Genomic DNA, 23697 nt, shown 5'->3' with positions numbered 1-23697 from the left:
TCAACTAGTTAAGATACAGTAACAACCAGCAAAGGCGCTTGATTTTATTGTTCTGTAGAATTCTGCTGCAGGACTACTCTTACCATCAGTAATCATCACTGTTTATCATCTGCATTGAGTCTATTAATGGCCCATTATAAGCTGGTGTTAACTGGGCCTCCCTAATGGGCATTGAGAGGAGAGGATGCCTTTTAGCACAGCCTGAAGAGTCCGATGATGCTGTTGACAGATGAAGCGTCAGGTCAATGGCATTATAGTATCTGAAAACAGAAGGCTTCGGTGTGCTTCTTGATCAGACATTCAGACAACTCTCTGCAGGTTTTAGGTCATATCATCTAGTAGGTTAGGTACAGATGCTGGGTCATTTGATCGAAGGCATCAAACCTTAGCTAGTCTTTTCCGGACCAACACATCAAGTTGGACCTCTCAATACACAGCAAAGCATGCACAAAAAGATACTAACTGCTCAACTGAAAAAAAAAGGGCGTGAAAAAGAGAATGATGATGCACAAACCCAACAACATAGAATACCTCTCAATGCTAGGGCCGCCCCAGGGTCTTTCGGCTAGCTTCACGAGATGGTGGGCTAACCGGTCTGGATTCGAAGTCTCATTTTACCTATTTAATTGATACTAGGTCCTTTTCTAATATCTAAGTTTTTTTAATAGAAATGAAGTTTTCTTTCTCAGATACTAATGTATTTTAAGCCATGATTTTTCACATGGCTCTAAACATTTTAGTTCCAGTTGACCACCTTGCACTAATTAATTTAGTTAATTTGCTTCGAGCCAGTCGACGAGAGGCACTCTATCACTGGCTAAAACCTCCCCATACATGAACTCCCTCTTTGAAAATAGAAGTGAAACTTAAATCTGAAATCTTGAAATACCGTAATTCTGAAAGTTATGTGTAAATAACATAAAAGAAACTCAACTATAAAAAGCAGGAAGCGAAATAATGGGCACAAATACACGACACACATACCTTGTGGGAGCATCATCCCATTATCACATAACATATCCTCACACTACTTCACGTAATTAAGCTAGGCAAGCTTGTGATATTGGCACGGCTCAATCAGACCAAACAAACCATACTGAACATCCCTGCACTAGCTACTGCATAAGTTTGCTCGGTTTGATTGAACCATGCCAACATCGCACTCTCCCAGCCGAAAGAAAAATCCATGCATAGCTTCCCAAATGCAAATTAACCATCCTCTCATATATGTAGCCAGCTGCTAGAAGAACCCCTCAAACGCAAACTCATCAAGAGATGGCTGAAAAATGTACAGGGAAACATGCAGACATCGAGCTGAATTAATAGCCTGAGCAGCGACGAGGACACGGCGAGGCGCAAGCAAACCGAGGAGGAGAAGAAGAAGAAGAAAATGATAGGTAGAAATGGTTGAGACGTCCATGTCTCGCCTTGCCTTGCCTTGCTCTCTCGCAGGGAGAAAAAGGCAAAGCATGCATCACACGGCCAAAGGAAAAAGAAAAATTATAAATGCAAATTGCAAGAGGGTATACGTAACGGGAGATGAGATGAGGTGAGGAGGAAGAGGAGAAGTTAGGCATGGGGCCAATGGCTTGCCGATGCGTCTTTCCTCTGGTAGTTGTTGATGACCTAGCAGCCACCACTCTGCCTGCCTGACGAACAGCTCGATCGACTGATCATACATGCGTTTGCACGTTTGTCATCTGTCTGACCAGCAGCAGCTGCAGCAGGAGCCATGTTTTCAGCTGAACTGCCTCTGCTTAATTCCACGGTGGTTTTCAGTCTGAAACTCTGAACTCTCTCACCTTGGCCGGCACGGCGAGTTGACATTGTTGTCGCCGACGATTTGGCGATGTAAACCTTGCCATGTTTGATTTGGTCTAGGCCGGCCTGCAGCTAAATGAAAATGGGTGTGTTTTAGGTGACTGATTACTTGCTGCTTTTGCGTGTGAAGTTGTGGTTTGTCAGGTAAGCTCAGCTGTTAGGCGACAGAAGGACTATGCATACAAGACTACAAGGTTGCTGATGACCTGTACCTTGAAAAGTATCAATATTCAGAGCTGGAGATAGCTTAAAGTATGCTGCATTTTCTAACTGCCAATTGGCTGGTTTGGTTTGATCAAGGTACACTTTGGTTTTCTCAAATACTGTAATGGTATTATAGCAAGCTGTGGAAATGTCTACACAGAAATTGCCATGTTTAGTCGCTGTCCTATTGGTGCCAAAGATCTTGTGATCTCAAACCCCATACCTAGCCTAGCATTGAGCACACTGTGTCTGAAAATTCTGAACCATATCCACACAAGGTACAGCTGCCTGTTTCAGATTCTTCTACAGTGTCATTTGGAACTAACATGCCTTGTTCCTATAGCCTACGGCCATCACTGATGAACCCCTACTCATATTTAGGATGGTCACACTAGAAGTATTTATGATGTCACAGGATCTTGAGTGTAAGACAAAGTTAATCAGGGGCGACAGTTAATGTGGAACAGTGCCGGCAATGTGGACGTAAAAGTTTGGCAAACATGCAGTGTAATCAAGAGCCTGCAGGTACACTAAGTGCAGACATCAAAATCAGCCAAAAATTGAAACTTAAATGTCGATTTGCAGCCTTTGATCAACTCCATTGATGCTACTGAGGCTTGTTTGGCAAGAGACAAAAAGGACAGCCTTTGATCAACTCTATTGATGCCCTATGTTTAAGAATGATCAATCATGGGCAGATGGGCTCATCAGAATCCCAACAATAAAAAGGACACCGGTCGATCGATAAGATGCTAGGTTGATACATTATATACATTTTTATTCTCTACTAAAAATTTAGCCGTACCAGTAGGATTAGATTACAGGAATAATCCAGTGAGGCAGGCGTGCAGTTGCAACGCTTTAACAGGTGTGTGTACCTTACACGCCATCCGATCATCAAGCTGTCTGTCTACGGGTGGCTAGGGACGAATCTAGAGAAAAATATAGATGCACCCTTTATTTATTTTTTCAGTGCTTTAAACTAGATTTAAATTGGTAGAGTGTCTGAATTTAAATAAAATAAATACATATATAGTGAAAATTGATAAACTCTAGCTAAAGTTTTTTCTAGGAATCTCGTCGATACAAGCAGCTCCGCCCCTGAGTCGTGTGGCTTTCTTTAACCTCTACTCCATAGAAGCAATCGGTAACGATGCATTACACGAGCTCAACAGCAGCTCATGTCCGTCTTGTTGAGTGCAAATACGTGCATTCCGTTATGCACTTGAAAGTTGAATGCGACATGATGTATGATTAAATAAAGTTGGCATGTCGAGCTGTGTCAGCTAAGTAGGAGTACCATACCAGATGAACTAGAGAACACTCCCGGTGGAGCCACGCGTTAGTGAAAGAAAATCAGTGCCACACGTAACACCGGTTGGTTACCGTGAAAGTCCTCTAAAATTCCTCATCCTAAGAAGACATATACATTAACATATAAATAAATCTAGACAAATTTAAAAAGTTTTATAATATAAAATGAATATTAATGTGTCACACAGATACTGCATAGGATAAAACCATTTAGAGAAAAGTATTAAATAAATCAATTTTAGTAGTTGATGAGCTTTCGTATCCGATTTTATGGTTGAGCGATCAAGATCAAACTTTGGCAATAACCAGGAAGCAAAAGTACAGTTTTATCTTGCCAGATTTGACCTCAGAGCCTAGCAAATAGCGGGCCCCGTAAATTGGGCCTGCAGAATATGGGCCCATATCCCGGCCCAGAGACATGGCGAATCCGGAATCGAGGGGGGTAATATTCGGCGGTCCAGTCCAGCCGCCGCACGCCGCCGGCAAGCGAGGGGCGAGAGAGAGAGAGAGAGAGAGAGAGAGAGAGATGGCGCTGACCAACTTCGTGCTGACGGTGGCGGCGCTGGGGGCGGCGGCGCTCCTCTTCACCACCGACATCCGCAAGTCCGGCGCCACGTTCCGCCGCAACGCCCGCCAGATTCGGGCCTGGCTCGAGGAGGAATCCGCCTCCGCCGCCTCCAGGTAAATCCGCCTGTTTGCCGTAGGCGCTGATGGGATGAAATGAGGGGTGACTTGCTGGGGGGTGGCAGACGATCTCGATGCCTCGCGGTGACTTTTTTTAATTATTTCCTGAGGCAATCGCTGGTTCATAGGAGGAGTATTTGGTTGGTGAATTTGAACTGTGATGGGGCTAGGGCCCAAGGCGAATTAAGTTTGATTTCAGTTGATCCCTTCGAAGTATCGATGTTTGCTTGGATACAGAGTCATGGACTCATAATTTGATCATGGATTCATGGTTATAGTAGTTTAGGGTTAGGATTCTGATTCAGAAAAACATAGGGTTAGGATTCTGCCTATAATAGTTTGCCCTTGAGGTGTCTATTGCAGCCCTTTTTCATTGGGTGGCGCGTGTACGTTCTATAGCAGATTACTACGGAGTATGCTATTTGAAGATTTCCCACTGAATCAGCGCAGCATGGTCAGAGTTGTGTAGTTAACGGTTTGAGCGGAATAGTAGAATAGACGCAGCAGAATATGACAATGTGTCTGTAAGAGATGAATTGTCATACCACGGTGGGAATGACAGTTCTTAACAAGAGAAAGTTAATTGTGCAGCTGTTCTGCGCTAAAAATGTATGCACATCTTTTTTTTTTTTGAAGCACCGTCTGTGCAAATTTCAACTGTACAATACGCTATGTTTATATTTGTGTGCACTCTAGCTGCATATTTAATTTATGGGCTAGAATTCATATAAATTAGTCTGAACAGAAAATTACAATTTTTAATTGTTTGTTCCGCAGTTTGTAAAAGTTTATCTGAGTGTATCGTCATGTAGCTCGTGATGCAGGAGCTCTTATTTCCTCAAAACAAACTGTTCGGTTTGTAGAAAGATGCAGCGAAAACTTCCTTAGGTTTTTATCTAGCATATTCTGGGTTCTGAATGAAAACATCTTCATCTGACTGTCAAGGCAATATGATTTTACTGAATAATGGTTGAAATCTTCAAATGCATAGCACCTGATGCTATTGATTTGTTTGACCAGAATGTTTTATGCATGCTGCAAATCCTTATGAAAATTGATTTTGTTGCAGGTCAGCAAAAGACGCGCCTCCCAAGAAACTGAACGGGGAGATTCCAAAGGAGAAGCCAAAGGAAGATGGGCACTGAAATGTTTTGGCGATGTGTAGATGTAGAAAATGAATGTAGCAACTAATTGGCGTTTCTTTTCTTCTTGAGGACCTTAAGATCTAAAGCTCGTAAAATAAGGTGCACTCTAATACTACCGCCATCCCAAAATATAAGGGAGGTAGTTAATGTGTGGACAGCTGTATATTTTATCCAGTGCAGCAGACATGATTGTTTCCTTCTTCAGAGGAGTGGATTTGACATAGTTTGAGTTGCATACTTTACATATTACAACTTCTGTTTTCATCAACCGTAGTAAGCACCTTAAGTGAAATGAAGTTCCAGTGTCATCCGCTGAAACATCTCTTTGGAGAAACAAAAAATCATTTTGACGTATAAGTATAACCAGTGTTTGGCCCTGATTCTGGATCTTGGATTTTCATTTGAATGTTTCCCAAGCTCTTAATCAATGTGCTTCATACAAAAATTTTGTTGTAATACTTTTCTTTAACTGTTCAACTTTGTAGGAGTTAATTTATTTGTTTATAGCTAATAGCTATCACAAAAAACAGACAACCCACCAATTCGTCAGTTTCAACTGACGCAAAAGGGTCTGAAGTGAAATAAAATTCCAGTGCGGATTATGGACAGTGAAGTGAAATGAAAATGGTTTGCAGCATGCTGCATTAAGGATGCATATTGTGTACCCCATTTCTTGTGTATGATACGATGAGCTTTCTCCTCACCTTGAAACAGTCAGCTCGTTTGATTCAACCGCAGTTCATAGCTGTATGAGGGCAGCAGGATAGCCCTTTTTTTCTTGTTTGACAGCAAATCTGAGGACAAAATGCTAGCCGTTTAGGCTGTAGAGACTAGAGAGTTGCCAACCTAGCTCCAAATCTCAATCAAAATCAAACTGGTAACTTATTGAGGTGAGTTAAAAAAAAGGGGAAATGGACCTAATGGTCTTGAAATATTCCAACTTTGCTTAATTGCTTTGGTGCAGTGCAGTGTGTGAAGGAACACGTCTGCAATCGCATCGCCAGGAATCATCAAGAAGCCATAGCCACGCTGCCACTGAGCAACTCGGAGCTCGTGTGGGGCCGTACTATATCTGGGCCAGAACGGGATCGTGAGGCCCACAGTATAAGGGCCGGAACCGGATTACAACGTCCGTTCGGCCCGTTTTACATGGGCCGGAAAGGGGCTCGTGACGTCCTTGAGGCCCGTGCTGATTAGGCTGAAGCCCATCCTTTTAGCCCGGTCAGGCTCCACAAATTCGCACAGCCCAGTTACATATGGAGGACAAAACTATTCCTGAATTCTGAAAAGGTGGCTCCCACGTTCGTCGTCGCGGCGGTGGCGGCGGCGCCGTCGTCTTCGCCACCGGCGTCGATGCGGAAGACCGGAGCCCTTCTTCCGCACCACGACGCGTGAGACGAGGCATTGGATTGACGGATCGAGGAGGAGGACGGGACGTCGATCTCTGTCGCCTCCGGTACATCCAAGTAGGCCACTCATAACCCTAGATCCCATGTTTAACTTTCTTGCTTGCTGCTGCTATTCTTGAGTGTGTTTAATTTAAAGTAATATTTCTAAGGATTCGAGGGGTGAGTGGGTGACGGGATGTTTTTAGAATCGGAGGGAGAATTGGAGTCAGAATATGGGGGTCCAAATATAATGAGAAATGAAATCTTCTGGTTTGTTTAATATTTCAGGAAATTGTCTGTTTGGTTTGAATTAATTCGTGTGAAAATCCTATAAAATCCATGTGTTAATGGCTTCTTCAGATTGAATAAAAATTAGAGGGATTAATTGTGAGGGAACTAAACTAAATCATATGAGATTTTGTAAAATTCTTACTGTTCTGAAGAAGCTCTAACTAACAAGTCTTGTATGAACCCTATAAAATTCGTGCGAGAATGAGAGTCCACCACTAGAAAGAGCTGGCCTGCTAGCTACTGTGTTTGGTTCACAACATATATAGGAGATGATCGGTGTGTCGTACTGTCACACACTTTGTTCTTTCTAAACTCTAAAGAGGTAGGATACTGCACTGCAATGCGAGTTGTTGCCTGCTGGGGCGTTTGGTGCAGTGATCAGTGTGTGCGTCTAGTACGTACTGGCCGAAGCCCCAGATGGTGGGTCGACGTCTCATCTGTCATCTGTGCAATCGATCGATGATGATAAAGGCAAATGGATGGTCCATTGATTGGTGGAGAAGTGAGCTGCAACTGTACCCGAAGGTTCTGTTGCAGGCTGAAGAAAAAAACACAATGTCCCATGCATGATGTCCAGCAAATTGGTTGCCGCATGCAGCAGTACCACCTGCCGTTACCTGAGCTAACTATTCCTGAAAACCAACCTGAATTTCATACCACCACGTACTACAACCTCTCTGCAAGAACCGTCCTGAAATATGTCTGTCTTTTTGGAACAACGGGCCGGGGTTAGTGTGATTCTTGTGGTAATTAAATCCTTTTTTGAACAAATCAGCAGGAAACTTCAAATTAATTTCTGTGCTCCAAAAGAGAGTTATTTCTGACAGTGTGTATCACGGGTAGCATAAGCCAGTGTGTCCATTTTTCACTTGGTTGGTGGTGTAGTTAGGATTGCAATCATCATGCCATGTTGGTGACCCGGAAAAGGGTTTGCATGCTAGGACGGGTGATGTGATCGGTGAAGGACGAGACCCCATTAGATAGCCTTGCTGTTGATCACGGCACAGTGTTGAGCGGTTGGAACAGCAAATCTGAGGAAATTGTGCCCGGTTATTCACCCATTCAGAGCTCGCCAGGCCGGAGACTTGACCGGTTGATGACTGTGTGCAGGTGGTGCCAAGGAATCTGAAATGGAAGGTCTCAACAGGAGCATTTTTACTTTCTACTACGGCCTGCTGCTTGCATGGCACTGTGCTTATATTTAGTTGATCTGATCGTCATCCGTCAGTTTGGCTCCAGAGAATTAATAAATCGACTTGTGCTGTCTTTGTATGCACGGTACGTCCTCTGTAGATTCTCTCCGCAAGCACTCACACTGAACACACCCTTTAGGAGCGAGGCCAATAATATAGCTAACAAGCTGGTTTTAATATTCTTTGTAGCATTCTCTTAGATCACTCATACAGCGAAACACACTTGTCTCTCTCACAGAATATATTAGTTTTTGTACCTGAGCCGGTTGTAAACTTACGACCCGCTTCTCCCCTCCCTCCTCTTATCTTTATTCCATCTTAGCATTTAGCCGGCTTACAGCCTGCTATTATACTTGCTCTAAAGACTAAGGGCATCTCGTGCAACAGTCTCAATTTTAGAGCGCTACCTGGCTACCGAGGACCTTCAAAAATACCTTCAACTCCAGCAACAACTTCCATTTATTTTTTCTCTTCTATTTTTAACACACACACTGCATGTTAATACCTAGTTTAACCCTACAATAATCAAAATATGAATATTTCAAATGCATACTATCTTGGTCTCAAAATATAACAACTTAGTAATATAATTAGACATCACCTAGTACTACTAATATGTCCATACCTAGTACTATAATTAAACAACACATAGTGCTATGAATCTGGATATATTTTCACCATACCCGTCCAGATTTATAGCACTAGGTCATGTATAATCGTAGTACTATGCTGCTATATTTTGCAATTGAAGGAGTAGAAATAGAATTCAACCATATTTAAATTCACAAATTCAAACACCACAATTCAGAAGGTAAATCCAGAATTTATAAAACATAAAAATTATAGGCGCGGACCTCAGGATGTGGCCAGAGATGGTGTGGCATTGCAAATCGTCTACCAAGGGCCCCTTACGAATGGTAGCCCAGTGGTCTACTAAGAGAGGCGATGGCAGATATGTATGTGCTAAGGTTTTATAATAAACGTAGAACATTTTTTAAATATTTTTTATCGGTACCCGAGAGATAGAAAATAAACTTATTTTACAACGGAGCGAGTAACCAACAACGACTAGGCATCCACTGATCACCTGAGATCATATAGATCTACCTAGCGCTTTCCCCATGATGATCGATCAGCCAGCCGGCTAGGCGGCCAAATGCCCAATGCCATCATTGAGTTATCTGCTAGCAGTATAGAGCTAGTGCTGTCGGTCCGTCGGTCCAGGCCGAAGTAGAAGGGCAGGCAGGCAACAAGGTACGTACGTGCGTGGTGGTCCATCCATGGCTGGCTAGCTAGCCCCAATCGCAAGGTCGACGATCGATCGAGAGAGAGACTCTGGACAGAGAAGGAAAAGGGGGGCGTTCGTTGCGTGGTTGGCACTTGCCTGCTGCTGCGTTTGCGCGCATTGATTCGATCGTCGTCCGCGCCGGCCGCCGGCCATCAGAATCTACATGCGCCACTGTCCCGGCGGCCGCGGCGCCCAGCCGTACGCCGATCGATGGATCGATCCACCAACCACAATTTCGAGCACCGCATTGATACGGCTCGATCACCCGCCTCGACGACCACGCTTGCGCGCACCCCGGCCATCTCTTGGCGGTTTGGAGAAATCTCCATGAGCGAAACGACGTATTTATAAGTAAAAGGTACTATCTCTGTCTCTAAATGTTTAACGTCGTTGACTTTTTTATACGTGTTTGACTATTCGTCTTATTAAAAAAATTGTCAAATATGTCAAACCATATATATGCATAAAAATATATTTAACAATACACGAAATGATATAAAGATAATTAATAATTATGTAATTTTTTAAATAAGACGAACGGTCAAACATGTATAAAAAAGTCAACGGTGTCAAATATTTAGGGATGGAGGGAGTAATTTATTAGTGAAACTTTTATATATGTTCTTCATTGCCGATAGAATAGCAAAAGTTTGAAAAAAAAACTATGATGAAAAAAGTTACAAAATTAATTGTAATTAACTTTAAGGTTCAAAATTCAAATTTTAGCTTATAAATATAAACGGAAACAAAAAGATAAAGTTCGGAACAAATCACCTACAAACCGGCAACCAGACGTCCATTTTTCTTTAAAAATCGGGCGCGCGCTGTTCTATCACAAATGATCAGAAGCACTTTTGGTACACTCCTGCAAGCTAGCATGTGTGGGTGACTGGGTGCCACTCAGATTAATTTTAATTAGTGCTTGTATACAAACATGTGCGGGTTAGAGCTGGTTAAATAATCCTTTGTCCTTGAGGAGCTAATTACGATTAATTAATTAACCTTTCTCTTGGAGGAATCAATTAAGCTGTGTGGATAATTCATTATTGATGTGTACGGATGTTCCAGCTGGGCCACAAATTATACGACAACCCAACTTCTTCTGAGACAAAACGACAATTGCTACATTAATGCAATATAGTACTATCAACCATCTATATTATATATATATATATATATACACTTATAATTATTAATGATATCTAATTATATGTTTATTTCTTGTTATATATATACATATTTAATTATTAATGCTCTACCTAATTTATATGTTTCTTTCTTGATCACTCCCCATGCTGACTCCCTCGCAAGCCAGTTATCCAACAAGTGGTGCAACTGACCAGGGTTGATTCGTAAAGCCCACAATTATATATATATACGTAGGTGTATCTTAAATGATGTTTTTAGTAAGATCGAGGATTTACCACTGAACTTTATCTATTTGAGTGTGTGATAAGAAAATGTACTCACGTGTGGTGCACATGTGGAATGGGGCCTATGCATGCGTGTATGTGACAAGAAAAAGTAAAAATTTGGCCTAACAATTATTGCATTCTAGTTTTCCGGATACCAAAAAAAAACGAAAACAAGTTAATATCATTAATTATAATACATATCACAAACATTCTACAATAGAAAATTTTCAAGAGAATAAAAAATAATATTAAAATGCAATTGACGGATATAGATATTGGCGTGCAAATCTTTTGCGCATTCGAGAAAAAAAACTGATATAGATATTGGTCCTTGTCAAACACAATACTTCCATACAAAATAAATATTCTAGAAGGATTTAAACAATACATAGTATTACTTTGGTTGTCATGCCTTTGTCATTTTTATTAGGAAAATTTAACCATCTTTGAGAAAATATTTCTATGTACGAAAATGTACACTTAAAATTTTAATACCTTAAGGAACCAAATTTTACACTAGAAAAATATAAAATATAGTATCTCCTGGTACTTTCTTAATGATGGTAAAATTGATATTTTTAGTAATATGTAAATTTCCTAGAAGCAGCTAATTAGTACTTCATCCGTCTCATAAAAAAATCATCTTTCTACTTAAAAGTTAAATGAGAAAATGAATTTATTGTCGGATTGAGTGAGTATATATTAGTTTGTCATCCTGTCCAGCATCCCCTTACACATGATATTCCTCCTATCTCAAATAATAAAATTTTAATCACATACTAAATGCATACGTTGTTTTTTTATTCTAACGGCTTACACTAAAAGAAGAGTACACATCAATTACAAGCAGCAAAATATTAATTTTAAATTTTAGAATTAATTTATAATACTCTCTTCGTCCCAAAATACGTTGATCTTATTTTGGGATAAATAAAATATAGTTGAGAGTCCAAGATATGTGTAGCTTCATATTCTCTCCGGAGGCCTAGGCACATGTATTAAGAAAGTTGGTATAATTAAATGAGGAAAGTTTTGATTGGTAAATAAGGTGAAATAGGTGAAAAATTTAGTGATGGAAGCTTGCGATTGGTTGAAAAGAGAATATAGTTGTAAAATTTGTCATATTTTGCAACAAATTTGAAATTCTAGAAGTTTTATAGTTTAGGGCGGAGGGAGTATTTATTATTTCCAATATTAAAGTTTAGTAAGCCTAAACTACTTTATTCCATAGGATTATTGGCATCTTTTATTTAACATGTACAAATTCTTCATACGGTCTACATTCATGATAATACAATTCGCCTAAACAATACCCAGCATCGGTACACCTAATTAACAATTGGATTTTCCTGGTTAAATTGAGAGCTCTCTCAAATCGTCCCATTAAATATTTAGCCACTTTATTTTCGTGAGTGTTTTAATTCATTAAAAGAATGCAATTTGTATACTCTCTGCAATGCCTTTTTTTAATTCCCAAAACCACAAGATAAAAGCACAAAATGGGTGCTGTATATGGATTCGAAAGGAAAATCGATCGTACCCCAGCCGACATGGCATCAATTGGTTTCAAAAAGATGGGGCAAAGGAAAAGATGCACGCACAACTCGCAGTTACATGCATGCCAGCCAACCATGGCCACCCTCTTGTACCGGAGTTTCTCTATCTTCAATATATTTCTGCCAAGTATGTGAATACACACATATATATGTATCCCAATGTTTACCAATATATATATGTATTTACGTATGTATGTATGTATGTGTTTCTTATGTTTAGTTACAGAGAGGGAAAGAACATTAATTATAAGTACACCAAAACCAAAAACTGACAAAAACAAAAGATGCAGAGAGGGGCAAGCAACGGAGAGCAAACAGAATGTGTGACTAAACAATCTATAACATACACTTCCTATCTTTCTTTCCTGTATACAAATTATCCTTAACCCCCCCAACAATAATGCCTAACTAAAGGAATTAATCTAGCTAAATTAAGAATCATCTTGCTGGAAAAAGAAGAAGAAGGAGAGTTCTCTTATATTAATATATCCCATCCATCCATCCCATGCAGCATGCATAATGATCCATCACCTCCAGCCAGCCACTGCACCACCATTGCAAATTTCTCTCTCTAGATCTCGCTGCCTTTCTCTCTCTACTCTCCAAGTGCATGCAATGCGTATGGATGGATGGATGAGCCAAATCATGGGTAGGGTGTATGAGGAATCGATCAGCAACCACTGTAGTCTCGCAAGGAGTACCGGCCGCCGCCGTCGGGCCCCGCGTTGCCCGCGCCGGCGTGCTGCAGGCCCAGCGTGAGAGACACGTCGCCGGCCGCCGCGCCGGCGGTGGTCCCGGCGGGCCCGTACCGCACCCTGACGCCGGGCTCGAACCGCCCGTACAGGTCGTCCGCGGCGCCGACGTGCGCGTCGGCGCCGCCGAGGAGCTCCACCGGGTCGATGCCGACGAAGGCGGCGTCCGCCGCCGCCGCGGCCGCGGCGGCGGCGGCCGCAGACGAGGACGTCCCCGCGACGCCAGGCTCGTGCTTGTGCGGCATGGCGCCGCTGGACGCGCCGTGTTCTAGCTGGTGCCTGTGCTGCTGCTGCTGCGAGAACTGCGCGCCAGTGGTCGTCGGGGAGTGCGTGTCGTCCGCGCCGGAGGGGTCGTTGCCGGACTCGGGGCCGCCGGCGCCGGCGCCGGAGGAGCCCTCGAGCTCCTTGCATTCTTGCTGGTACATCTCCTCGATCATGGGCTTCCATAGCCGGACACGGGCGTTGATGAACCAATTGGAGACCTGCAGTTGATCGATCGAAAATCCAACCAAAGGAATTATTGCAGTGAGAGACAGTACCACACGTACGGGGGGGGGGGGGGGGGGGGGGGGGGGGGCATGCATGCGTGCATGGACCATGCATCATGCATGGGCAATGGCGCCATTCGTGCATGCATGCGTGTGTGCAGGGACGTCTAGGGCTAACACAATGCGAGCTACTGCTAGCTAGGCAACTCCTCAGTCCTAACTGTCATGTTTTTAGTTTTATCTTCTTGGGCCTGTTTGGAGAAGTTTTAGATTCTGAAAAGTAACTGTTTGGTAGCCAGCTTCTGAGAATCTATAACAGCTTCTAAACCCAGTTTCTCCGGCTACTAGATTCTTAGTTCATTTTTTAGAATCTATAACTACAGATTCTCAGAAGCTGTGAACCGTTTGGGGCAGCTGGAAGAAGCTCCCTCGAACAGACCTTCTGTCTTGTTTCATTTGTGTCCCAATATTGCTTTGGTGATCTACTTCTTTTTGTAACATGTGCAGTTGTTCTGGTTTTTGGATGGGTATGTGTGCAGATATGTACATACTTTTGCATGGTGAAATGGTAAAGAGAGAGAAATGACATGATAATGGATACCCCTAGCTCATGTGAACAGTACTAATTAGCACAGATAATTGAGTTATTTTTAGGCAAAAATTTATTTGCTAAATGGAAAACAACAACTGTAAACTTGATAAATATAATTAACTTGATAGCACTGAAGCTTATCAAAGCTGATTTATTTTTTATTTAGTTATTTGAACTTATAAATTAGTATTAGTAGCTTGACTTAAACAGTTGTTATTTAAGTTCATATCATATATGCCGAGTATTAGTTCTGTTCTGGCAAATTAACTTTTTTTTAAACTACTATGGCTAGAAATGAAAATATCCTGTAACGGCTCCTAAGGATATGGTGGGGCACATGAAATCCTTTGCTGAATTCCTTATTGGTTCAAACTGCACAAGTCCCTCGAAAATAATGAGCTTATTTCTAATCAGAAAACTAAGCTAGTCAACTTCAGGATGTGTATTCATGGCAGGCGTAAATTACTAAAATTGAATGAAATATTTATTTTCGTGTCAGCTGGCTGTAAAATAATTTAAAATAAACTTAAGTTCACCTAACAATATCAACTATAAACTGGTAAAATCTATATTAGTCATTTCGATGATGATGGCACTTCATCAGGTACATATTGAGCCGTCATCTATAGAAACATTTTTAGTTTATATACTACTATATTTTAGCCATAAAAACAAAAGTAGTGCTACTGGAGAAAAGGGTAAAATATTCTTCCAAGTATCATAATTTCTTGATCATGAAGAATAATGAATGCACATAACAGAGGAGAAATGATACTCTACTTTTATTGGTTAAACAAGCAAAGAAACGCAAGCATTACAGCTAGCGCAACTGGCTGTAAACTATACCCGAAACCATCGATCATGTGTGGTCAATAAAACGTTTTTAGTTACTTTTACATTCTTTGCAGAGATAGTCAAGTAAAAACAGTACTTTTCTGTTCTTTCAAGCAATCTTCCTAGCTATCTACTTTAATTATTAATTTGCACACATAGGTACTCTGAAAATGAATTAAAAGTAGATGGCACTAAAGACAAATAAACTAAAACGTATGGACAAACTAGGCATTTGGCTTGAAGATGAAGTCATGCATGGTTGGTTACATAAAAGTGTACCAGTAGTTGCTTATTATTATTAAGTGCTTTGCAGTTATACACACAATGTTGACAAGGTAGATGTAATCAAAGCGTTCTTAAAAACAACAATTTTTGCGCTGAGAAAGTTAGACCAAATGTTCAATTTTAAAGGAGAGATATCCTTCCATATGGATCAAAGTAGATTCAGCACTTAGCTAGCTACATACATTAACAATTTATTGGATATATACCACACAAGGACTTGGAATCATTGGTGTACCTACTGGCTGGGCACAATAATTGTTGTTCATACGATGCAACCGAAGATATACCTAATTAATTAACCCATATATATATACTAAATATTTTTTCCTAGCTAGTTAGTATTAATTGTTTGGTACACCATGAGAGAGTTGTTTTCCTCGAATAGCTAGGCAGGAGTTCAGATGTTTTGCCTTGATTGGTCGAGTTACTGTTATAAAAGCACAAGGACAAAAAAAATCCAAAAACAAAATTAATTATGAGGATCAATTTAGCTATGCATGCCCACATGCACATGCATATATAAAGCTTTGCTTAAGAGGACTGGAAGGGGTCACTACAATAGCTGAAGTGTCTGGGACCGTTCTTGCGTTGTCACATTGGGCAAGAGCAGAGGAATTCTTTTGTACCAAGAAGTCATGGAATACATAGGTCCAAGTTGTCATGTCGATTCCTTGGGGAAAAAATGATTCTATATCAATGTAAATAGTACTGCATGCATATGTAGGAGTGGCTGGGACATGAATGGCACTTGTGAAGGGACCACGGCTTGGAAGAAAACAAAAGAGAGACGAACTGAGATAAGGGATACGAAGAGAGCTACAGTACCCCTCACACATATCCCCCAATAATGAGTGTAAGGGACTCTTAATGGGACAACTGCTTGTATACATTTCTCTCTCGAATACAATGCAAAATAGTTTTGAAAAAAATCATACTAGCATGAAAATTGTGGACTAGAGTGGTACCCCACCAAAATTCACTTTTAAAATCTCACACATTAATTTGAGAATAAAAAAATACAGCTTTATCATCAAGCGTACTTGTAGAATTTTTAGTAGCTAGTAGTATTTATGTTAATCCATAATGATAAAAATGTATGGTAAAACAATGGACACGTGAAAACAATGTTGATTTCCAAATTGACAGGTAAAATAAACAACGGTGGTAGTTTATGTGCCTATATCGGTTTATGGATAGGTCAGGCATATAGTACTTGTCCTTCACTTGTTTTTTTTAAAATATTCATGGGCTAATATTGACGCTGAATTTGAGACTTTCTTAGTTGTACGTATCTAAATTTCGCGGTAATGTAGTTATATTAATTTTTACCTTAACAATAGACTGGGTTGGAACCAATTATTTAAGGAATATCCACTAATGAATGATAATTAACTCAATCTCTAGCAAGGCACCTGTGTATCCCTGTTGTGTGCTAGCTAGCTACTGCTAGAATGAAAACTCCGCTCAACGGGATATTTAATCATTTGCCATGGCATATGACATGTGGGTCCTGAACCTATATATCATAGACCCAGAGAATAGTAAATTGTTAAACGGTTACTAGGAGTGATAAATAATTAAATACCCCCGTTCAATGGGACAAAATAGAATGAAAACTCTCAGCTTCATACACTGCTAATTAAACGGTGTGTTTTTTTAAGATATATCTAAATCTACTTTAAAAATCATATTAATTTGTTTTTCAAGTTTATAGAAACTAATACGTAATAAACAATTTACTACCGAGCATCCTCATTTTAGCGTGATCATCTTCGTCTCCTTCCATCGCCTTCAAACTCAGGCCATGCTAGCCGATGAACTAACAGGCCTATGCAATATGGTTCCTATCTGCACTAATTACAAGTATTTTTTTTTACTGAAATTGAATGATTTTAGCATATGATCGAGCATTATAATTAATTATTTTGGGTGATTTTTTCCGACTAGATTGTGTCTACTTTGATCCTCTTTCATTAATCTGAGGACTGAAGGGGGAGGGAAGGTAATATTCTCAAGGGCCCGGTTTTACCCTTCACGGGTAAGAAACTGCATGCATGTAAGCATGCACAGTAACACCACTTATCTTCATTCTGCACGTTTTAGAGCTGAGCAGAAATAAATGGAACCAAGCAAAACGAACAAACACAAGCTGCTAACAATGCCAACACTGTGGTGTCTAGCTAGATATATTTTTTCTTACCGTCTGCTTATTGACTTACCAGTCATAATTAAAGTTTAATTTTTTATCAGTCAAACATAATTTTAAATTCAGAGTTACCTATCTTTTTTTAATGGTGGTCTATTTCACACTATTGGTTTTTAAACCGAGCTTTTTTAACGTCCTTAAAAAAGTATCCCAAATTATCACATTTTTTAGTGTAAAATCTTGGTATCATAGTTTTACACTAAATTTTTGGTACCTCTCAAAGACGATAAAAAAACCCTTTTAAACCGCTAACAATGAAGCAAGAATTTTAGTTTACCTATAAAATACTTGTAATTGCTTAGTTAATTTCCTCCTGGTTTATCCATGATCAAATCCAAGAGAGATATTTTTTTTTAAAAAAAAGAATGACTCTGCATATATTCCACACAGTGCAACAGTTGCATGCAGCAAGCAAGTGTACAAACCTGGTTCCTGGACAGCCCGGTCTGCCTCGCCAACAGGTGCTTATCGGCATCGCTCGGGTACCTGCAAAGCACGGGAAACCACGCGTGAGCACACAGGAAAAAACCACTCACCAAAGGCTGCATTTCTTGCAGCTAATCTTGCTAGTATAGCTAGCTACTTGGCTCTCTCTGCATGCACTATCTCCTGCCTGCTGCCTAGCTCACGACTGCAGCAGCATGCAGAACAGCAGCTGCAGCTGCACTATTCTGCAGGTGCAGGAGCACCACTACTATTCACCAATCATATACGCATTATATTGTGCACAAAACACTGGGTATCTATGCACGAACACTGTCTGTACATGTCACCACTCTGCTGCACTATTATTCATGCGTGTGTGTATGCATGCCAACAGCAACAAGGAGCAAACGGATTCCTAGATATATTCCAATCTAGCTGCCATCTTGATTCTCTTGCTGACAGCAATGGCAAAGTGAATGAGCCATACGTACTCAGGGTATCAGATTTGGGTTTACAGCCAGGATAAGGGAGAGCTGATCGAAAGCCTGAAACGCTAGTAAAAAAGCTCAGTACTGATCAGAAACCTAGACCATGCTGCTGCTGCTGCCTGATGAATGAATTTGATACTAGCACCATGCGTGGCACGGCAAGGCATTGCAGAAAGGCTCCTAGGCAGACAGGCATGCAGAATATTTTGCAGCTGCATGCAGCAGATCGAGTACGTGCAGGTAGGCGTGTAGCTGATCGAGCTAATTAAGCTTTTGTTTGCATGGGCTCCAAAGCAATTAGCAGCAAAGGCTTCAGCACAAAGGAGAGACGAGAGAGGGAGAATTCCCTGTGCTGCTGCTGCTGCTGCTACGTGCGTGCGTACGTACACTGGCAGCCCAGGCAGTATCGTCGTCGTCGTCGTCCTCCTGCAGCCTGTGCACTAACCGCAGTAAAACTAAAAAAGGTAAATTTCTGCAATGATGGGAAAGGTAAAATCCACGGGAGGACGGCGACGAGGGCAAAAGGAGAGGAGGAATATACACAGGCAGGCGCACAGTCCCCGGCATGCTTCCTGCTGCCCCTGATTTAGCGTAGATCTCGAAAAAATTACTGCTTTTGCTAAAGCGTAGCAGCAGCGGCAGCGGCTAACCAGAAAGAGAGGCGAGAGAGCAGCAGCAGCAGCAAAAGCAAAGCAGAAGCTGCCCGTGATGAGTGCAGTGTGGTGGTAGTACTGCTGCTACTCGCTCCTACCGGCTACCACCATGTCGCCATGTACGTACGGCAATGCAGCTCAGCTCGAGCTCGAGCTCGAGCTCTATGGAGTAGTATGGAGTTCTCGCCGGCCAGCCGCCGCCATTGGTGCAGAGAGAGAGAGAGGACGTACGGGTGGAGGAAGTGTTCGAAGAGCCAGGAGCGGAGGATGTTGACGGAGCGCTCGGGAAGGCCGCGCTGGGGGCGCCAGGCCTCCTGCTCCATGATGCCCATGTGGTGGAAGGCGCGCTGCTGGCGGAGGCTCTGGTCGATGGCGCGCAGCCGCGGCGTCTCCCCCTTGGTGAGACCCGAGCTGGTGCCGGCGTCCTTCTCGCCGAGGAGCTCGCAGGTGTGCCGGAGCTGCGCCGCGATCGCGTCCTTGAGGCACCGGAAGTGCCGCGACATGGCCTTCTGCGCCAGCGCCGTGTACGGCGTCGCCGCCCCGAACCCCATCACCGAGTCGAAGAAGTTCACCACCATCTGCATCTGGTCGCAGTAGTGGTTGTACCTCCGGTCCACCTGCATCCATCCATCCTTCCATCATCACTATCACCACCCCAACCAAATCAATTATATATATGTTCATATAATCAATCATTCATTCGTACGTACACCTCGACCTGTAAAAATTCGAAACTTCTAATCCTCCATTAAACTCAACTACCGATCGAGCTAGCCACGAGTGATATGATATTCATCTCAACGTAAAAGAATGATGAACAAGACTAGATAATTACTCGATCGAGGTAACAAATAAACTACTTCTGAAGTTCTGATAATCTGATAGATAGATAGATGCATGGTGTGCAGGATGAGGATCGGCAGGAGACACAAAGAAACAAAAATTGGGGCGCAGAAGTTAAGACAGCATATGTCGCTGGCTCAATTATTACGAGAGAAAAAGAAAAGAAAAGAAGAAAAAAAAACACACACTGGGTGCATGCAAGCTAGCTAGCTAAGCTACGAACAAAACGAACGCCGAGGCCCACCGGCGTTTGGAGAATAGCTACCCATCCATCGCATTTGCACACCCACGCAACTAGCACTCGCATGTGCATGTTTTGTTCGTGTGCTCTAGCTTAGCTTAGCTGCGATCGATATGATCGTCATTCGCCACAAACATGTGACGACTGATCACTTGATCACAAATGTAATTAAATCAATTAATCAAGCCTTTTTGTGCATGCAGTGCAATTCGAAGAACGAATAGCTATAGCTAGCTTTGACAAACTGATCGATCGATGGCTCGTCGTGAATCATAATTAAGCTAGCTTTCACGACGCATGCAAGTAGCCAGTATCTTACTCCCATCTAAAAGACTTTCACCTGGCAGTGACGCCTATGCAAGATTATGATATTATTAGCGGCTATGGCGGAAAGGGGGGCCGTACTTCTTTCCCCTTGCGGAGAAAGACGATATGGAAAGAGAAATGCAGCTTAAACAATTCGGTTTGCGACGACGACGAAGACGATGAGTGGATGGGTGAAAATGGCGTCGATCAATCACGGCGCCAACAACCGCGCAGAAAAAGAAAATTTGGGAGGGTGTTGGTATGAATGATTGGGGGATATGGGCTCAGTATCTCTTGGGGTTCGCGCCGGTGACGACAACCAAAAGGTTGGCAGTGACACAGCCGCCGCCGCCGCCGCCTTTCTGATTCTCTCCCGCCACCTGCTGCGCCATTGGCGGCGGCGGCGGTGAAGGCCGGGGAGGATGACACCTCGTAGAAGACAGAAACGGAAGCCCTACCTACGTCGTCGATGTGTCGGCGGTGGCGGTGGCGGCCGGAGGAGGAGGAGAATATATGCAGGCATGCATGCAGGAGAGGTAGAGGAGAGAGAGGGGGTGTGTTGGCGGTGGTGGGTACGTGCCTCGTCGAGCATGGAGATGAGCTTGGCCTTCTTGCGCTGGTGCTCGAACCGGTCGGCGGGGGAGAGCTGGGGCGGTTCTTTGGACGCCGACGTGGGTGACTGGGCGGCGCCGGAGCTGGAGGCTCCGCCGCCCTTGCTGGCCTTAGGGTTCGGAGCAGAGGCGGCGCCGCGGCCGCCCTTGATCTGGCCGCGGCAGACGCTGCAGAACTCCTCGAGGAGCTCCTGCGCCGCGCGGGTGTACTTGGAGTTACGGAGGACGCCGGGTACGCCCGTCGGGCCGTAGCCGACGTGAAGCTGCTGCCCCATCGCGCCGACCTGGCCGTGCAATGCCATCGGGAGCTGCTGCACCGACGCCGCCGCCTGCTGCTGCTGCTGCTGCTGTTGCCGGTTGAAGTAGAGCACGCCGTCTCGGACTCGTAGCTGCTCCTCCGCCTGCTTCGCCATCTCCAGCTGCTGCAGCGACGGAGAGAGCGAGAGGGAGAGCCCCTGGCCTTCCACAACTCCGGCCGCGCCGCCAGCGAACGGTGCACCGGCGCCGCCGAACGCCTGGAACGCTTCGTGGTGCTGGATAGCCGACTGCGCGTCCGACGGCGGCGGCGACGTCGATGACCGGGACGGCTGCTGCTGCGGGTTCATCAAGAAGAGGTGCATAGCGGCGGCCGGGTCGGTGGCGAGGCCAGCCATGCCGCCTTGCTGCTTCGGCGACGACGTCTCACCTAACGAACCCAAGCTGGCCCCACCGAGCACCAACCCAGTCCGGCCAGCCGCTCCGGTGCCGAACCAACCTCCTTCGCCGCCGGCCAAGCCGGCAACCCCTCCCGGACCCTGCCGGAACCCGAACCGGTAGTTGGCGTTCATCTGGCTGGCGAGAAGCTCGGTGGCGGAGGGTCCCGTCGGCGGCTGCGACTGGAAGTTGAACATCTCCGAGAGCATGTTCGATGCCCCGGCCGCCGCCTCAGCATGGTCGTACATGGCAGCGGGTTCGGCGTGCTCGTCGCCCTCGATGGGGAGCAAACCATGCCCGGCGGCCGCGGCCGCCGCCGCCGCCGCCGCCGGGTCGAAACCCTGCACCCTCAGCTTGTCGCGGCGGCTCTGCTGCGCCACGTGCTGCTGCTGCTCGTGCTGCTGGTCCTGGCTGGAGCCGGGGCGGTCGAAGGCATCGGAGGAGAAGCCGAAGACGCCGCTGCTGCCCTGGTGGAATCCCTGGGAGTGGGACATAGAACTCGCCGTGGCCGGCCGGATCGCCGCGCAGCTCTTGGTGGGTTGGCTCACGAACGTGGTGGTCTGCCCTGGCTGAGACGGTGGCGCCGCTATTCCCATGCCGGCGGCGCCACTGTCACCATCGTCGGCGGTGCTCCTCCGGCCAAGAAACCCCTCTTCCTCCTCCGCAGCAACCTGAGCCGATCACCAGCAGCAGCAACCACGGCATCATCAAATGAATTCCAAAAGAAGAAGAAAAAATAAAAGCAATCCCAACCAGAAGAACACAACAACTCGATCGAATTGCACTAAAAAAAGATCTCTTTTTTCCAAACTCCTACTCCTCCCATCTCCCATGTCCTAACAAACACATCTACACATCTCGAAATCGAATCAAACCGAGCCGAATCAACAGAGACAGCTAGAGCTATAGCTTTTTTTTTCCGCCTCAGCTCGCTGGACGCGTTAATTTTGCTTACCTAAGATGAGGAGGAACACATCGTTATCTCGGTGAGGGAGTGAAAGGCTTGCTGCCTCCGAGACCTCCTCTCCATGTCTGTCTCTCTCTCAAAAATCTCTTTCTCTCTCTGTCTCTCCCTGCCCTGAGCTGTGACTAACTCTATATTTTTTTCTCCTCCCTAGCTTGCTTAGCTTGCCCCTGTCTGGTCGGGCACAGACGCAGCCTTGTACAATCGCCTTCTGAAAGGGAAGAAGAAGAGCGACGCAAAGGGCAGTGCAAGGACGCTAATATACTACCAGTACTACCACTGCTGGCTGCTGCTTCTGGTTGCATAAAAAAAAATCGCAATTTTTTTTTCTCTCTGCTGATCCCTCCTGCTGCTGATATTGGAATTGGACACAGCCCAAACCCAAAGCTTGGAGCAAAAGGTCGCTGTTTCTCTCTCTCTACTTTCTCTCTCTACTTTCTCTTTCTATTTCTCTCTCTACTTGCTCTCTCTCTCTTTCTCCTTCTTTGGTATCGGCTAGCTGCTATAGCTTCCTCTCGATCGTCTCTTTTATTCTTTCGCTAGTACGTTTAATAATCGGCGTCGTTGTTGTGTTATGGTTAAGTTATTATTGCTGGTGCTGGTGATGTCGTGCCCTTGTTTTTATTTGTCCCCCCTCTCCTCCTATTGCTTTCTTCTCCAATTTTTTTTCCTAACATGATCAGTGTACTACTGTACTGTACTCCTCCTTGCTACTCGATCTCCGCTATGCTAGTGATTGATACTGTGTTTCACTGCACTAGCTAGCAGCATCTTGCAGCTAGCTATCAACGCCTGTGTGCATGTACCCATGCGACGTACTCCCTGTGATTTTTTTCAATTGACTTCATTGACTTTTAAATTCTTATTTGATTATTCGTTTTATTTAATACTTTTATTGAATATACAAAATTATAAATTATAATAAATCAAATCATAACAAAGTAATCAATAATATATATATATTTGAACAAGACGAATGGTCAGATGTAGATTTAAAAATCAAGAGCGTTAATTAA

The 23697-nt window shown here is 43.8% G+C and overlaps 2 protein-coding genes across 3 annotated transcripts; one reads left to right on the top strand and one right to left on the bottom strand.

The window, feature by feature from the left end:
* Positions 1 to 3800: 3800 nt before the first annotated feature.
* LOC102704785 lies at positions 3801 to 5372 on the top strand. The gene is made up of 2 exons (XM_006650479.3): positions 3801 to 4020; positions 5093 to 5372. Exons 1-2 carry the CDS (start codon positions 3866 to 3868, stop codon positions 5166 to 5168), a joined length of 231 nt encoding a protein of 76 aa, XP_006650542.1. The 5' UTR covers positions 3801 to 3865; the 3' UTR covers positions 5169 to 5372.
* Positions 5373 to 12722: 7350 nt separating this feature from the next.
* Positions 12723 to 23338, bottom strand: LOC102703026 (BEL1-like homeodomain protein 4). Of its 2 annotated transcripts, none has more exons than XM_015834570.2 (5): positions 22673 to 23338; positions 20994 to 22388; positions 19255 to 19640; positions 17882 to 17942; positions 12723 to 13533 (listed from the first exon to the last, which is right to left on the bottom strand). In XM_015834570.2, exons 2-5 carry the CDS (start codon positions 22311 to 22313, stop codon positions 12970 to 12972), a joined length of 2331 nt encoding a protein of 776 aa, XP_015690056.2. In that variant the 5' UTR covers positions 22314 to 22388; positions 22673 to 23338; the 3' UTR covers positions 12723 to 12969. The 2 variants fall into 2 exon arrangements, with proteins under 2 accessions (XP_015690056.2, XP_040378492.1); XM_040522558.1 differs by lacking the exon at positions 22673 to 23338 and adding an exon at positions 22471 to 22654.
* Positions 23339 to 23697: the final 359 nt, after the last annotated feature.

This window comes from Oryza brachyantha, chromosome 3 (assembly GCF_000231095.2).
Source record: "Oryza brachyantha chromosome 3, ObraRS2, whole genome shotgun sequence".
NCBI classification, from domain to species: domain Eukaryota; kingdom Viridiplantae; phylum Streptophyta; class Magnoliopsida; order Poales; family Poaceae; genus Oryza; species Oryza brachyantha.
This window is presented reverse-complemented; position numbering and strand designations above follow the sequence as displayed.

Bases quoted from the DNA above. Each gene is read 5' to 3' on its own strand.
- LOC102704785 (XM_006650479.3), top strand. From the start codon at position 3,866: ATGGCGCTGACCAACTTCGTGCTGACGGTGGCGGCGCTGGGGGCGGCG. The intron at 4,021-5,092 runs GTAAATCCGCCT...ATTTTGTTGCAG, and splicing joins TCCGCCTCCGCCGCCTCCAG to GTCAGCAAAAGACGCGCCTC.
- LOC102703026 (XM_015834570.2), bottom strand. From the start codon at position 22,313: ATGGGAATAGCGGCGCCACCGTCTCAGCCAGGGCAGACCACCACGTTC. The intron at 19,641-20,993 runs GCACGTACCCAC...GGATGGATGCAG, and splicing joins TCATCTCCATGCTCGACGAG to GTGGACCGGAGGTACAACCA. The intron at 13,534-17,881 runs GTTTGTACACTT...GATCAACTGCAG, and splicing joins CCGGGCTGTCCAGGAACCAG to GTCTCCAATTGGTTCATCAA.